At 35.0% G+C, this 18,512-nt stretch overlaps 1 protein-coding gene across 1 annotated transcript in view; it reads left to right on the top strand.

Moving 5' to 3' along the window:
- The window catches only part of LOC118660155 (triadin-like), a 90,155-nt gene that overhangs the window by 14,747 nt on the left and 56,896 nt on the right, over positions 1–18,512 (top strand). Inside the window, exons 7-8 of the mRNA XM_036317275.1 lie at positions 11,341–11,391; positions 18,177–18,227. Of these exons, the coding sequence (XP_036173168.1) occupies positions 11,341–11,391; positions 18,177–18,227 (102 nt within the window). The remainder of the gene's footprint in view (positions 1–11,340; positions 11,392–18,176; positions 18,228–18,512) is intronic.

The following is an 18,512-nucleotide window of genomic DNA, read 5'->3' as shown; positions in this document are numbered from 1 at the left end:
AGTTAGTGTCATTTTCATTAATCCTATCATGTTTTCTCAAGTTGATAGGAGATTGAAAATGGCTTTTAGAGATATGAACTTACTTCCTCATATTATTTTGTAATTTATATTTTTAAATAACAATACCTTTTATCTTATGAAGACCTTAAGTTCTTGACTTATATAAAAAGTCTAAGAGGTTATTTCAATGGCTTTTTATATTGATTTAGTAAATCATTTCCGTTTTAAATAGTGTCAAGCAATGGCTTCATATTTTTCAATTATAAAAATCATAAGTAGAGTATTTGAATAACTTGCATACTTTATGATGGAATATCTATGACTAGTAATAAGTATAAGCATATATATTTGTGATTTTAATGAAGGAGAGAGTTTATATGAGAATAAATCAATGACATTCTATAGATTTCATCATAGTATTCTGATATTTATTCATAAGATGGTGCTTTCAGACTGCCGTGTACTTTTCTTCCTCATGTAGTTTTCAGCTATCTTCCTAAGTATGCGTAATCTCAAACTAGTTCACAATGCAGTGAAGTGCTATTAAATTCATTATAAACAGTTACTTTACTTCATTTAAGTTTGAACTTATGAACTTGTGCACGGGAAAAACTATATGGTTTTCATAATTCTTTATGGCTGTCATCTATACTTTGCGATCTATGTAAAATTGTGTACATTGAAGTTCTGGACTTAGTCTGCATTATAATTGGAAAAACTTGTGAAACATTGATTAAACTAAACATTATCGGAAAGTCAAGTAGTGAAAGATGAAACAAACTTTATGTTAATGTAACTTAGCAAATTAGACATTATATCATATAAGAAGTAGAAATTTGATTAGTATAACTTCTGCAAAAGTTCAAAAAAAAGAACTCTATTTTATCTTTAACTCACGATGAATCATTTTTTAGTTACTTTTCTCATAAAGATCATAAATTGACTAGAAGAGAGTATTGAGTATTAAGAAACTCTAACTTCCTTCACCTTCGAGGTGCACACCCAAATAGTCACACACACACACCTTGTTTCCTCTTGTTTCTCCTTGTTTGGAAAGCAGTTACCAAAAGCATCAGGAGAAACAAATGTTTTCCACAATAAATGTCACTATCCTTTTAGTAAGAACTAAGGACTGCCAAAGATAAAACATTTCAACACATGTTACTGTATGAGGATTCACCTTTATATATTTGTATCTCTGCAAAGAGTACATCACATTTATTAATCTCAGTTTATTCATTTGTTAATATTTAATTTCTTACATTTAATGTATATTTGATATTCCTTTTAAAAACTGACCTGCCCTCCTAAATCCCATTTTCCTCTCTTTTTTTCAATCTCACTTTTTCTGAGGAAAAAAATTCTTTAATAATATTTGCTAGTTACTAGCCAGAGGAGCAAAATAATCACTCTTAAGAAGTGGCTTGCTACTTACTGGGGCAAGAAAGGAGACCCATCAGGATAATTAACTTTAAAAGATTGCAATCCCAGAGTTTCTTTGCTTTTAATGTTTTCCTTCCAAGTGACCTATGTTCAACAGTGAAAAGGTGAAGTAAATAGTAATGAATTAAATCACTCTCAAATCGTCTTTCCTTTTCTTTTATTCATGCCTGTGTATGACATCACTTCTATGAGAGTCTGTTCTAAGAACTTATAACAGCGCTGGCGTATAAGAAGTGTTTAATAAATAGTTGCGGGTGAATGAAAACAGAGCGGAATTGTTGAAGGAAGAAATATTAGGTGATCCAGACTTTAGTGAACTTTGCCCCTATAAATACTGTGCATTTAGAGTGTTTTAATAAATCAAAACATGATTTCCAATATTTTAGAAACCAGAAGATAAATGATGAAATCCTTCAACTACTCCCATTTGAAAGTGGAAATAGTAGAGAAAATTAATATATATGCATTGTTAATTACATTATTAATGTTATTTTTGTAGATAATACTCTTACATAAATAAAACTGCATATGCAGTCATCATCTGATTAAAGATATAGAAAATATTAAATTTTAGTAAGTACAACTATTATATTGTAAACTAATTTTTGAAACTAAAAGAAGAAGAGAAAATAAAGCAATTGCCCAATGAGGGCAATATATGAGTCTAAATATAGAAACATTAAGCCTTATCCTTGCTTTTGTTATTTCTACAATTATGAAGCTGAGCCTAGATTATCTCTTACTCCTTCTAAAGCTCAAAATTATCTAGTCAACCAAGGTTTTAAGTAGTATGTTTCCTATAGCAGAATATAGAATCTTTTGCTTCTTTGAGGAAAGACTGATGTAGAAAGACTTTCATTTCTAAGATGTTAGGGAAAAACACAATTTCTAAACTTGAATTCTTATCGATACTTCATTATCCCAAAACTAAACTGAAAGTTTCATTACAGAAATATTAAGTATAGTTCCATACTCTTAATTAAAAATCACTTCAAATTCAATTAAGTGGAAGCATGACAAAAATGTTTATGAAAAAACATTAATAGAATTGAGTGCCTATTAACACCCCCTAAAAATAAATTTAAACAAATTAGTAATCATTTTGTAAGGGGTAAAATTGGAGAATGTGGATCATAAATGTATCAAATGCAGTGATTTCCTGTAATAAAAACATCAATTTTGCTTTAACTTAAGAAATGTTTCTAAATTCATAAATTTGCTAATTTGTGTCCATCTGAATAGTTTCTGTCTTTCTTCACCTCTGATGCTATTTTGTAAGCAACAGTACCCTATATACTTGTATTAGTGTTTTAAATTGTCACAGCAGCAGGTGAAACTCAAATGCTATTCTATGATTTGTAAATTTGTTCTCATCCACCTTTCTAGATTCTTCTATTCTTTGTATCTGTACTGGTCTATGTAGAATCTGTGATGTGTACCTATTGCAATTTTAGCTCATACTTTCAAGTGAGTGTTAATATCTAAGAGTAACGATTTCCCTGAAAGTTATTTATTTAAATGCCGAATGTTCTTATTTCATCGTGTGTCAACATTATTTTTTTAAAAAATATTATAATCAATATCTATGGAGTAAAACTGAACATTTAGTTAATACAAGTTGTATTAAATTATTTGCTTAATATGTGATTATAAAATAACCTATTTGCACATGTGGATGAACAAGTCATTCTGTTGACTCTCAATAAATGTTAAATGATGACAATTTACTATTGATTCCTGTGAATTCCAAACTTCTTAACAATAGTTCACGCTTTAGTTGTTTAATATTTATTGAGCGCTCACAACAGACGAGGCACTGGGGAATGGGTGTGAAGAGCATGGAGCGAGCTTCAGAGAGAAGGTGGTCTACATGAGGAGCCCATGCAACACCTGTACACACGCGTGTACTCTGCTTATTTACATGCTTATTTTTTTTTAATTGATTAAGGTATTACATATGTGTCCTTATCGCCCCATTTCCCTCCCCGCCGCCCCCACTCATGCCCTCACCCCCCTGGTGTCTGTGCCCATTGGTTCGGCTTATATGCATGCATACACGTCCTTTGGTGGGTCTCTATCTTCACGAGAACCTGTGCAGTGCTCCACTGTCTCACCTGCTCACTTAACACATTTCACTTCTTCTTCCTCTTGTTTTATGTAACACTTTTAGAATGTTCTCACAGTTTATCTCGTGCATAGGAAATGTCTTCCTAGTCCCTTATTCCTCACCATGTTTCTCCCCTTCCCCTCACCCCAACAGAGACAAGTCTAAATCCTACCTATCACAGCAGAGCAACATAGTAAAGAAAAGTTTGTGTGGTTAGATCGATGTGCAGTGTGCTGCCTCCTGCTATGCAACATCTGGTTCATGTGACTCAAACATTTGTAGGTAGGACTGTCCTTCTATGCTAAAGAGAATTTCAGCCCAGTAAAGAAGCAATGTTTGCCAATTGATAAGATTTGGAAGCAATGCAATGAGATCTATAATCATATTGATTATAGATCAATATGATTCAAAAGTTTAAAAAGTTCATTGTTATTAATGATCCATTTTCTCTAATAAGCTAATATGTAACTTGATCACTCTTACTTTATGCAAAATATGCTCTAGGCAAATACAGGTCACAAGGAGAGATCACTGTAATGCCCAAATCCTTGTTTCCATAAAATTATTCTGTCTTTCAATTATCATGGAAATGAATAACTACTCTGTCCAATGTGACCTATTTTTCCTTCCTTTTCTTAGAGACTCTGGGCATTTTATAGGAAAAAAAAAAAACACACTGAATCTCTCAGATTACCCCAGGAACCTCACCCAGCACTTCAGACTGGGATCACTTTTCTTACCATTAAATTCACCTTTCTAACTCTCAGGTCAGAGGAACTGATTGGCACATGGGCTAACTTAAGTGTCCTTATGTTTCTGGAACAGACAGCATGCCTAGGAACAATGTGTCACTCCTGCTCTGCCTGCCTCCTACCACTTCTGTGACTCATCAAAGTGGTTTCTTAGTGGAAAGTGTACCCATCTTTAAGGTTCTTAAAAGCAACAAACTTTCTTTACATCAAATGGGCTTTGTTGCTTCACCTGTCTTGTAATTCTTAAACCGTCTTGACTTAACTTCTAAAATTCTCCACGTAAAGCTAATAGAATGCAACTATAAACCACTTCTTAAAGCTCAGTCAGATCTAATTGTCAATATGAAGAAAGTTATCATGTGATCTTCACACTTCTTTGGCAATACCTTAAATAATTTAATACTTTTTAAACAATGAAAAGTATTTATTCTTGATTATTATCTACATCTTAATATTAGGTGATGGCTCTTTAACACATACTGAAATCTGTAATACTGAAATCCCTACATAATGAAAATACACTTACAAATCCCACTTTACATCCTATAAAATTTTGATCACTATCACCAGAATTTGAAATGTAAATATAATTTTCAATTATATGATATAGATATTTGAATATTAAAATGTTCTTTAGAGAAGAAATCAACTTTACACTACATTATATAAAAGACTGTGGAAATGCATTTTAGTGTTTCCCATCTACCTCAACAAGAAAACGCCGCCTCACAAACTCAAGAGTAAGGTGTTAATTATGCCTCTTTTTGCTCTATTATTTACTTTCATCCCTGTTATTATCCTGAAGCCACATTTGGGTTTATTCTCTTTTACCATGAAAAAATGTTTAATAGAAAGTGCATTATAAGCTGCTAGGTTACTAAGCTGAGTAGCCAGAATAGATTGTTTTTTGTGAAAAATTTTTATTGATGTTCCCTCTCACTTGATTTTCTTTAAATTGATTTTCCTTTAAATTGATTTTCTACTAAAGGCCTGTTTAGGAAAAAAAAAAAGATTTGGCATACACTATATTGACTAAAATAAATTAAAATCCATTTTGATGTCATATTATGGAGAAAATTACTGGAGTTTGAGCTCCATTCTCCAGAAATCAAATTATAGAAATCATTGAAATCACCAGCCCTACGTTAAAAAACAAAAACAAACACCTTTCTTATTGGTGTAAAAAAAAATGTTTTCTTATTGTTGTAAAAAAAAATTACAAATTGTAGGTGAAATAATTTCAGGAATAAACATGAAAATTTTATCAACATTATACATAAAATTTGGTTGTGCCTTATTGACTATTACTTCCCCAATTTTTTTCATAGAATGATGTATTATATGCAAACTGAAAAGCAATTCTTAAAAAAAAATAAAAATTCAATTCATATCTTCTTTTAGAATTATGAAATGGCAAAGTTTAGATTTAAAAAACTCTTGATCATTATAATTTGCAAAGTCTGGATTTAATTTCAGTTGATTTATTTGTGAGAAAAAGAGATAGCGGGTCAGACAACCTATACAAAGCATCTATATTCTTATCAAGAGTCTTGGCAATGAAAATTCCGGTGAACACTTTTTAACTTGCAGTTAGCATTTGAATTGTTGGTCCTTGAAAAAAAAAAGAATAACTGATGAAAGGCAATGATGATTAGAAATACTAACCTGCTTGAACCATAGAACATAGAGTTTTTTCAAAATAAAACTTAGGTGTGGTCTAGCCCTTCCAGAAACTTATTCTGTGAAGTCAGGCTAGTTTCTTGCCTGGTAAAGCCTCTTATAAACCAAGACTATTTGACTAAGCAATCTCTAAAGGACTTTCGAATCTTAATATTGTCTGATTCTCATTTGCAATAAATGTCTCCCGTGCCTGCAACATCTCTACTTTGCCCCAAATGCTGAAGAATATACTTATTTTTCTGATTCCAAGTACAATCTGTACAAAAATATAAGCAGGAAAGTAAGATTCAGATCATAAAATAAAAATATTTTTAAATATTATTTAAATCTACTTAATTATAATATTTAAAGCATTTTCTTAAATTTCAAAAAGCACATCTCTGGAATAAAGCATACTATTGGATGTCCATTTAAATGACATGAAAATTCTCTAAATAGTAATTTAATTATAAGAATCAGTAATAATGACACACAGTATATAGAACTTATACTCATGACACCCACATGGAAAGAAACTATAAAAAATAAAACAAGATATTGTTTTTGGAAGCAGGAGAATGTGATAACACCACCGTGCGGGACTGGTGGTTTCAATTTTGGACTATTTCCAAACAAAAGGACAATGACTTTCTATGTATTGTCAGTCAATTCAGTATGTATCACATTCCCTTATGAGCAAACTTTTCTTAATTAACACAATGGCAGAAAGAAAATTACCTTTAAAGTCTAAAGACTATTGTCTAAAGACTGGAAGGATATAAATTTAAAAACTTAGGCCCTAGCCTGTGTGGCTCAGTTGGTTAGAGTGTCCTCCCCTACTCCAAAAGGCTAGTTCTATTTCCCATTGGGGTACATAGAAGAGGCAACCCATCGATGTTTCTCTCTTACATTGATGTTTCTCTCTCTCTCCTCCTCTCTCTCTAAAATCAATTTTTTAAAAATTAGGAGGGTACTTCAGGTTCCCTCACCACTGATCTCACTGTGACATGACAGCCGTGGCTCACTGCTCCTCTCCCATTTTGTATACTCAGCAGTCCAGCCACATGAACTTCACACTCTGTGGTTTGCTTTTATAGTTTCTTATATTGGAGATGTCTTCTCAATTCTTCTTTGATGGAAAATTTTATATCCATTTTCAGAATACAACACAAATGCTAGTGCTTCTGTAGGGTCTTTTCTCATTCCAACAGGCAGAGTTTGTCAATCCTTCTGCTATGGCCCCAGAGCCTTGTGTATCTGTCTTGATCCTTGTTCTTAATCTGTTGATACAAGATGCATTCCATCAAAGACTGAACTTCATGCAACCATCTTGTTCTTCCAGCTCCAAGCACACAGGAAACACTGAATATTTGTTGAATAGATCGAGTTTGTCTTTTTAAAAGATAGGAAGAACAGTATTTAGTTTTTTTGTTTTGTTTTAGAGTAGTTTACAGTACCTTTTATAAATATAGCTCATATATATATTATATATTATATATTATATATTATATATTATATATTATATATTATATATTATATATTATATATTATATATTATATATTATATATTATATATTATATATTATATATTATATATTATATATTATATATTATATATGATATATGATATATTATATATGATATATGATATATGATATATTATATATTATATATTATATATCATATATAATATATCATATATCATATATCATATATCATATATCATATATCATATATCATATATACTGTAAACAAGAGGTAACAGCAGCTTCTAGAAACTGGTTTTCTTCAAGGTTTCCTGTGTGGTAGGCACCTGGAATACTGTATAAAATGGTCTTGTGTGGTGTCCTCGTCTCCCCGCTGCTAGCTGGGTTCTGTACTGTGTGACCAGGAATGGTGGTGGCAAGACAGCCCAGTGGCCGGGAGGGGTTTCCGCTCCTGAGTGTCTCTCTACTTTCCCTCCCCTGCTTGTGCTCCTATCTGATCAGGCTAGGGACAACAAAAAGATACATAATTGTTGTTTTTTAAATCCAGTACCAATATGCAGATTTCTATAGGGCTTCCCTTTTTCCTTCTCTCTTATCTTTCTTCTCCAAGGTATTGTTACTATGTTTTGTGAATTGATTTTTGCTGCAATAAACCCTCTTGTTTCAGTCACAGCAAGAAACAAAACCCCAAACAAAGAGAAAGCCCCCCTGAAAAAAGTAGAAAACAAAAGGGTCGGGGGAGAGGGAACTTGTTGTTTTTAAACAGGACTAAAGATTAACATTGAAAAGTGAGGAGATGATGTCCACCCTTTCACAAGGCAAACCCTCCGGTATTGCCACCTCTGGTTTCTGTTTTAAATCCCTGTTTCTTTTCTGGGTGCCGATTCTTCTCTCCGTCCTCATGTTCTTTGTGTTTTGTTGTATTTTTTGTTTGTTTGTTTGTTTGTTTAACTTTGTGTCACCACCTCAGTTTGCCCCCATGTCCCTTACACACAAGTAAAGTATTCCTTCAGCAGAGCCAAGAGGTGGTGGGTGACCTGCCCGGCCCAGAGTCTCTGCCTCACCAGGTGGCTCATGTTGGAGACGTTGGTATAGTGGACAGGGAAGTCGAACACCCTTTCTGTTTCAATGCAACGTAAGATGTCTTCTTTCTCATTTATGAAGACGGGGGAATGCTGGTCTTTGCCCTCCTTCATGGAGTTCGACCTCGTGGCAATGGTCCTCACTTTGCTGAACGTGGCTGTTCTGCCATGCTACCGACACTCCCGCTTACCGTTCACAGGGGATGCCGACGGCCTGTTCATACCGGGAGGTTCGCCCGGAAGTAGCGGGCCCTGTGTGCAGCTGATGCCTCCTTGGCATCAATAACTACGTCTATTTTGTTGAAAGGGCATTAGCTTTTGTTTTACTCCAGTCAAAACCTTTCTGAGAGTCTCAGATTTCAAATTTCTTTTACATGTACTTTTCCATCAGAAAGTTGAACGTACTGTTATAGAGATTGCTAAAAAAGTTCACAGAAACCTAAAATATTTGCAACTCAAACAATGTATAAAAATTATACATCATGACCAAGTGGGGTTAATTAAAATTATGCAAGGTTAGTTCAACATTTGAAAAAAAAAAACTTAATGTAATCTATCACATCAACAAGCTAAAGAAGAAACACAGAAAAACTATGGAAGTTATGTCAGTACATACAGAATATCATTTGACAAAATCCGACATCCATTCATGATAAAATCTTTTAGCAAACTAGGAATAGAGAGGAACTTTCTCAACTTGACAAAGAACATCTACAATAAAACCTACAACTAACATCATACTTAATGAAGAGAAACTAGAAGCTTCTCTACTAAGATAAAGAATAAGGCAAGAGTATCCCCTCTAATCCCATTTACTTATCATTGTACTGGAAGTACAAGTTAACACAAGAAAATAAAAGTTATATCAACTGTGAAGGAAGAAATAAAACTTTGTCTTTGTTCACAAATGATGTGATTGTCTATGTAGAAAATCTTAAGGAATCAAGAAAAGCCTAGAAATAATCTGTGTTTATAGCAAGGTTGTAAGATACAAGGTTAATATGCAAAAGCAATTGCTTTGCTTTATGCCAGCAATGAAATATTGGAATGAACAAAATTAAAATTTTAATACAATTTACATTAACACCAAAAGAAGGAATTATTTATATATAAACCTAACAAAATATGTATACAATCTACATGAGGAAAACTATAAAACTCTGGTGAAAGAAATAAAAGAATTGAGTAATTGAGAAATATTCCATGTTCATGGGTAGGTAGACTCAAAATTGTTAAGATGTCATTTCTTCCCAAATTGATTTGTAGATTCAATGAAGCCACAATAAAAATCCCAGTGAATATTGGAAAACTGATATTGTAAATATCGACAAACATATCAACAAACTGACTTTAAGTTTTTATGAAAAAATAAAAGACTCAAAATAGCCAAGACAATATTAAAGGAGAAAAATAAAGTCCGAAAACAGACACTGCTGGACTTCAAGACTAAAAAACTATGGCAATCAACACAATCAGCACAGTGTATATTGGTAAAAGAACAGACAAATAAATAGATTGATGGGACAGAACAAATAGCCCAGAAATAGGCCCACAAAATATAGTCAATGTATCTTTGACAGAAGAGCAAAAGCAATCGAATGGAGAAAGAATAGTCTTATCAACAAGTGGTACCAAATCAAGTGGACACCAACAAGCAAAAATAATAATTTTAAAAAGAGAATCTAGACTCAGACCCTGCATTCTTCTCAAAAAATTAACTCAAAGTGGATCATAGACATAATTTAAACTTAAAGCTATAAAAGTTCTAGAAGATAACAGAAAATCTAGGTGGTCTTGGGTTTGGCAATGACTTTTTAGATACAACACCAAAGACACAATCTCACATGATTGCAGTCAAATGTTGGCTTGAGCTGTAGTCATCTAAGGCAACCAACTTCTGGATGGCCAGGTTGGCTCACCTCAATGGCTGGCAGTTGATGCTAGCTCTTAGCTGGGAGTTCAGCTTGGGCTGTTGACTGGTCTGCCTGTATGTATCCTTTGCCGCATGATGGTGTCAGTTAGAGTACTTACAGGGCACCAGCTTCCCCGGAGCTAGTGTTCCTAGAGGAGCAGGTGGGAGCTGCATGGCCTTTCCTGCCTTGTTGGCCTAGGAAGTCACACAGCATCACTTCCCTTGCAGTCTGTTGCCTACAAGTGACTCACAAAGCCGAATGCACAGACTGCCCAGCCTAGGCCTCCTTATTCTCTCTTCTGTCCTTCTAAAATGTGTCTTCCTTTCCCCTCCATCTCTGTTGGTCTAATTCCTTTCTATCTTTCAAGGTCTGCCTCAGTACCACCGGCCAAGGCCTTTCAGATCCCATCAGTCAGCTACCAGGATCAAAGTGGTTGAGATGAGAAAGACATCAGTTTAAATCCCAGGTCTCCTATTTAAGAGCTTCCCAACCTTGGGAAAGTTATTAATTCCTTTATGTGAAAAGCAAGAGCAATGTCCGGACCTGCCTACCTTACAGGGTTGTTGTAAATGTTGAATGACAAAACAGTAGAGAACATTTCCTATAACAAATAGGAAATAGACAATGTTAGCTATTCTTGTTACCCTACCTTCTTTCCCCAAAGCCCATAGCATTTTATTTGTACCTTGTTTGTGTCTATCATAATTTGACCCTTGTGATAATAAGTCATGGGCTTATTTTCTAGGGGCAACCTATCCCAGGATATATCTGTATTTTGAATATCAACTCAGAGCCCCTTTGATTTCTTAGGCCTCAATAAGCAAAACACATCAAGAAACTTACCATTTTATTTCTATTATTCCTTGTAACATTTTCTTTTCATGATTCTTCTTGCAGAAATTAGAAAAGAAAAATCTGAGAAGACTTCTTCAGTTCTGAAAGATAAAGGTAATAGAGTCAATGTAACATAACACTAGAAATTTATTAGCAAAAATATTTGAATGGGCCCATAGTGCATTAGTCATCATCTTTGCAGATGTGGGGGCCAAAATTCCATAGGTCACCCCTCTATATTTGAAATGTTGTATTTATTTATCTGTCCCGCAAATACTTTCCTGTAGTTCACCATGACTTAAAGTGCTCTGATTATAATTTCAAAAACTAAGAAAAAAAGACAGAGAAAGGATTTTTCTTAAAGAATAAAAAGGTTTAACAAAAAGGTTAGAAGGGAAGTAAAGATTGCAGAAGAAAGGACTTACCTTTACGCTCTCTGGTTCTCTCCTTTCTGTCCACTCATAAAATATATATTTAGTGCACAGTCCTTTCAAGCACTTGCTAACCATTGGAGAAAAGAAGTTTACAAAGCTAGCAATTGGCAGGAGAATTGGGGAATTGGAGTTGTAAGTTGTGCTATTTTCAAAGTCTCTCTTAGTCATGTTCTGTCTGCTTTAGTCTTGTCAGGCTCCTTATTGCTACAAAAAGGCATGACGTTCTCATTTAAATTTTGAGATTTTCTCTTCTGAATGGACTGACGTTCCTCTCTGTCCATCTAAATCTCGGGTCACTTTCTAAGAATAATGTCCATAAAAACCATCAAGTTCTGAATTCATACACTGATGTAAAATCTTACCTATTTATCTATTTAGTTCATTGAAATCCCACTTATTTAAGCATCAAGACCTATGTTAGTCATCTTATTTTTTATGTGAACTAATCAGTACCACATTCAATAATTATTTTTTGTAAATCTAATACACAAAAATCAGAATACATATTCCCTAGATACTGGAATTATAAGAAAAACATAGTCTGTGTCCTTTTGATATTTATAATGACATAATTCATTAAAATTATAAGGATCATAGAGGAGAGATGCAATGTGCTATAAAAGAGTTTAATCAAGATTCTAATTAGGCCTGGGGACTCGGAAAAGGCTTTCCTGAAGGAGTTATATTAAAGTCAACTGAGGAGGCTGAGGAGTTAGCCAGGCAAAAAAATGGGAATTCTTTGGGAAAAGTACAGAAGCCAGGCCCTCTGCTTTTTGCCAGGCATGGTAAATCTACTTTATACATTTTGTTTCAGCAAGTTGTGCTGGATATTTCAAATTTTATAAATGTGGAAGCTGGGGCATAGATCAAGTAAGTTACTCAGTGACACTGTGAAGTGAGAGGCAAAGGCAAGAATGAAAGTCAAGTCTGTTGGATTTTAAAGTCCATCTTTTAATTTTCACACAGATACTGCTTGCTCTCTAGAACAGGGTTCTTGTACTTTTATTCTTCAAAGAACCTTTGCTTTGAATGTAGAACTCATTACGTAACTTTGAAAATCTATTTGATATAGACACATTGGCTACGCAGTATGAAAAAATAGCCTTAGTCCTTTTGCTATTGGGGTGACCCCCGTTAATCGCCACAGAGAAGTTTGGTTTATTTTTCTGCAGTGGTTACCTGTACTTTGTAAGAGACTCTTCATCATATATTTTTTTTATATAATAGTTAGATTTGCAAGTCCCCTGCATTTACAGTTTTGGTCTTTTTTAACCAATACTGTAGCCTTAAAGTTTCCCCTCCCACCTTAACCAAACCTTATTTTTCCTGAATACAGACCTTTGAACCCCATTTTCTTAGGAAACTTAATGAATTCTTCTCCGTCCTCCTGAAAACATAACCTCTTCTCTCAGTTTCTTGCCAGTTTTACAACCTAAGAGTGTCTCTCTCAAGAACCTGGGAGGCCATCCTTTTTGAAGGTAATCTCCTCCTCTGAAAGGAGGGGGCCTACCTTCATAAGCAAGATTTAGCAGTCAGATGGCCTCATCACATTGAGCAACCTCCTCCTCAAGTCCTCCAGCAGTTTTTTGCATTAGCTCTCCTCAGATTTAACAACTCTCCTAAGACTCAACTAAGCCTGAAATAAGCTTTACATTGCATAAAAACCCAATGTATTCTCCAGCTGGTGGCTCAGTTGGTTGAATATCATCCCATACACCCAAAAGGTTACAGGTCCAATTCCCTGTCAGGGCACATACCTAAGTCGTGGGTTCAATTCCTGGTCAAAGTGCATACCGGAGGCAACAGATCAATGTTTAATTAACAAAAACATTGTCCTTGATTGTGTGAGAACTAAAGGTGTCATTGAAACATACTACCAGAAAAATCCATGTCTGTCTATCATCTATCTATCTATCTATCTATCTATCTATCTATCTATCTATTGTTTTCAAATATAAACTTCCCCTCTTTCCACTATAGTATAAAATATATTTTCTTTCATCTGCACTTACGTAACAAGAATATTTGGATCACATATTACTATTCAATATAAAAGCATCTAAAAAGAAGTTGGGGCATAAATTCAAAACTACCTTTCAGGCAACAATGATTATCAAAAATCTAAATTGCTACTTAAAGTCTCCACTTGTGCCGAAGCCTAAGCTAGTTGGAAATGGTAGTTGTAAAACTCTGTCCTGGAAAACATTATTTGAGGAATTTAAATCCCCACTGACCACTTCACTAAGTAGGCTTTCATAATTTCTATTCTTGTTGTTATGTTGTTAGTGAACATGGGTAAATGTAGGTAACTTCTTAGTGAACACTTTTTCCCTCTCAATGTTGAATCCTCTACTATTTGCAAGTTTTCTCCACAGTCACTAGAAAATCATGTATATAAATGTTTACTGCGTGTGATTATTGATTTAGAGCACCTTTGTTTTATTCAAACTAAGCTGGATGTTATTTTAGAATAAATTTACTTCCTGTTTCCTATATTTTCTGAACATCATTTATAATTAAAATTTTTTATTGCAGAATCACCTATCAGATTTCAGGGACTTTAAAAACCTCTGCAGTGTTTGTTTCTGAAGCAGTCTTTGAAGTCTGCTGCTGAGCTGTGGCAGAATCAGCAATTCCATTCACTAAAAAGCCACTTACTGCATTGGAGTCATTATATATTGGGAGTTATTTATATTACGCAGCTGAGTTGTTGCCTACGTTTGCCGGTCTCTCAGAGATTCCACTTTGTGCCCACGTTGAAGCAATGCTCCAGTTTTACATAAAACCAGGATTATTACACAAAAATCATTTGGGACCGAATTTACCAGTACCTGGGATGTGATAACCATGAGTAAATTAGGCATTTAAAGAAACATCATTAGGTTTGTGTCTATTTAATGTGATGCAGAGAAGGTCTAGGAATGATTGTTTGAGAGAGAAAAAGCAAGAGAAAGATGTCTTGCTGGCTTTTGCTGCTGGTTCAGCTACTGACTTTCCTGGGTGAGGGGACGCATGTAAGTCCTCTCAACACATCTACAAGGGCAGAGCCCTGTTTATGTGGCTGTGACCACTCAGAAAACAGACAATCCTGCTAGTCACCCCTGATATTGGTTATGTTCCTTCTGGTATCCACCCCTATGCTATATCACCACTTGCTTCTTGCAGCTGGTCTGACTTATCAGAGGATCCTAGAATCATCCATTGTCCCAGGAACTGCAACACGAACCCAAAAAAGGCATCAAAGAGATGAATTAAATTCCTTCTTTATTAATAATACAATAGTAACAACACTTAGGTTCCTCTGGTGTTGGATTCATATGACAGACACTGGAACTATTGTCTAGTCTTGTGACACAGGCCTGTGTCTGTCTGGATCTGATACCAGTGGATGCTCAGCAATGCTTATCTCCTGTGACATTCTGATGCTCAAGACATGCACCTGATGATCCCCAACCTCTAATTGTCATCAATCAGATGCCTTTTCTTGGCCATTTCTACTAATCAAACAAAAACTAGGATGGGCTAAGTTGTCTGAGGACTTTGAAACTGATCCCCAACAATCTATACCTCACCCTAGTTCATTATTCCCTGAGTCTCTGGGGGCAGTGTAGGGAAATGGAAAATCTGAAACCATCTTTTTATTTCTTTGTGAACATTTCTCCATCACAACCTCCTTGCCCAGATTATTTGAGAGTTGCTCTTTTTATCACAGCACATTTAAATATGTTCCAGCCCAGCTGATGTGGCTCAGTGGATTGAGTGTCACCCTATGGACCAAAAGGTCCCAGGTTTGACTCCCCATCAGGGCACATGCCTGGGTTTCAGGCTGGATCCCCAGTGGAAGGCATGCAGGAGGCAGCCGATCCATGTCTCTCTCTCATCGATGTCTCTCTCTCTCTCTCTCTCTCTCTCTCTCTCTCTATCAATAAAATTTTTTTAAAAAAATAATAAATATGTTCCAAATCCTGATAATCAAGATTCATAAGACTTCCTGTAGGCTCTTAGACAAATGCAAAGAAATTATCATATTTGTAAAAGCAACACATGCAAAAATATGTTCTCCAAAACTTATTTCCTAACAAACAAGACAGATGAATTTTTAAAAGTGCTTTAAAATGACTCAAACCAATGATGTGTCCATTAGATTTTCTAATACAGAAGTGCAGAATTTTTATGTAACATTCTCTCCACAGTTTTTGTCAGATTTGATATCCACTCACTTGCTTGGCTAATTAGAGACTGCTCAGATCTGCCTGTGGACATGCTAAATCAGGTCAAAACCCTTGAAGTCAAAAAGGAGACTGAGAGAGAAGGAGCTACAGGAAGGTGAATGCAGGAGATGGCCCAGCCTGGGAGCAGATGCCATCTTCCTATTAGCAAATGTGGAAATAAAAGTCACTTCTATTTTCTTTTTTTTTTTTTTTATATATATATTTTATTGATTTTTTACAGAGAGGAAGGGAGAGAGATAGAGAGTTAGAAACACCGATGAGAGAGAAACATCGATCAGCTGCCTCCTGCACATCTCCCACTGGGGATATACCTGCAACCCAGGTACATGCCCTTGACCGGAATCGAACCTGGGACCTTTCAGTCCGCAGGCCGACGCTCTATCCACTGAGCCAAACCGGTTTCGGCAGTTCTATTTTCTGAGAACTTTTGCCAAGCTTAAGGTGATGGGTTTATGACCTTCAAATACCTGTAAAAGTACAGCTGTTATTTTACCCCTTCCTTCTTTCTCCAGAAAATCAAATCTTCTTGGGGTTTCCTCTTCATAAGTCTTGTATTTTATAACTGTGTTCATCTCACAACACAAACACTCACTCATTTATATAAACACTAGAGGCCTGGTGCACGGATTCGTGCACTGGGAGGGTCCCTTGGCCTGGCCTGTGCTCTCTCACAATTTGGGACCCCTCTGGGGATGTCAGACTGCCGCTTTCACCCAATCCCCGCAGGCCAGGCCGAGGGACCCCACCAGTGCACGAATCCGTGCACTGAACCTCTAGTATGCATATAAGATCTTTGGTTAATCTCTTCCCACCCCCCCCCCCCCCCGCCACTTCCCTCTGAGATTCAGTCTGTTCCATGTTTCCATGCCTGTGCATTGAGAATCTGCCCCCTGGTGGTCAGTGCACATCATAGCTACCGGTCAAATGATCAAACAGTCAACCTAGGCTTTTATATATAGAGATGCTTAATATTGAATCCTGAAGTTTCAGGGATTGCCCTCTCTCACCCCACTGGGAATCTGTCCCAACCACCACTTCTCATTTCTCAATACATTAATTCTTTTGGTTTAGAAGTTAATGAAGCTTCTTTTTGTGTTAATCCAATCCATAGCTCTTGATTTCATCTTTGTATGCTAAAATATAGGGGGAAAACAGCCTTATTTATACTTTGCATAATAAATAGCAACACAAACATTTATTTTCCATCAAAGCCATTTTTAAAAATTCTACAAACAAGGATACTTAAGGCTGTAGTTTATCTGCCAAGAAAATCTTGCTTTGAGGGACACAGCCCTTTCAATACAACCCCCAAATTCATTCTTGACACCATCCAAGGTCACCTGGACTCAATTAATTCGAAGTGATTGAGTGGCATATCCATTCAAGTGCCACCACCCTATTCCAGAATTCCCACCCAAAACCATAGGTGAGAATGGAAGAAAGGGCTGAAGATATTGATTTTTTCTTCCTTTCTTTCCCACTGTATTAAAAGCTACTTTTGTTAATAAAATGGATACTGAGAAGAGGCAAAAACTGGGCTAATGTTTTTTCTATAGGTTGTTGAGGATGGATAATGTTCTTTAAGATATTGCCCACATATATGTCTGGAACCCATAATATGATCAGAATTACATTGTTTTTTTAACATGGTAGAATAAATGAAGCTTTATTCACTTTAATCAAGGACCACATTTTTAAGATGTTGAAAGTTTATAGAATAAATTATTTCATATTTTATTTTAGTCTTATTCTTGAAATTTATTTGACTTGAGTCTGATGACTAAAACACCACATTTACATGATATATGCAGGGTTTTTCATTTGATTGTTTATTTTAACAAAAAACACAAACAAACATAGCCTGATAAAAGTATACTAATTGAGTGCTAATTATAACAGATAGAGGAGATTTTGGATGCTGAAGTTATGTGCTTTTAAAAATTATAGATGAAATAACTTCTAATCCATCCAAATGCCTACACTCTTAATGAACACATAGATTGTAACTCATTCAAAATTTTACATTTATTTTAAATAAAAATAATCAAGGAGTGGCTTGCTGTACTCTATACTGTTGTATCTTTGTGTCTGTATGATTAAAATCATTTTTTAAAGAAAACATTATATTATTGCCATACAATTCACTTTAATGATAGCTCACAGAATTCATCATATATGTGTCTTCAATTACTTTTATCTTGGCTGAAAATAAATGCTCAATGTTTCTTTCCAGAGCCTATTAAGGGGAAAGAAGTGAAGTTGGCAGCTTCCCCAAAGGAAAAAGGTAATATTGTATAATGAAATGTGAAAACACATTGATCTGCCCACTGAATATTCAGTTACTTACAACAAAGTAATATATCATTTATTTTTAATGTTCTCAAACTATAACATTCATATGCCTGTGTATGTTTCTGAGTGAAGAACAACAGACTTACTTCCTATCATAAAATTCTAAACTGTACTACGAAATAACAAAGGAAAGAGTAACAATGTCAGAAATATTGAAAAACTTTTAAAAATGCATATGCTCATCTGATTTTATCAATCTCTGGTGGGAAATCAACAT

The sequence above is a fragment of the Myotis myotis genome, unplaced genomic scaffold, assembly GCF_014108235.1.
Source record: "Myotis myotis isolate mMyoMyo1 unplaced genomic scaffold, mMyoMyo1.p scaffold_m19_p_7, whole genome shotgun sequence".
In the NCBI taxonomy this organism is placed as follows: domain Eukaryota; kingdom Metazoa; phylum Chordata; class Mammalia; order Chiroptera; family Vespertilionidae; genus Myotis; species Myotis myotis.
This window is presented reverse-complemented; position numbering and strand designations above follow the sequence as displayed.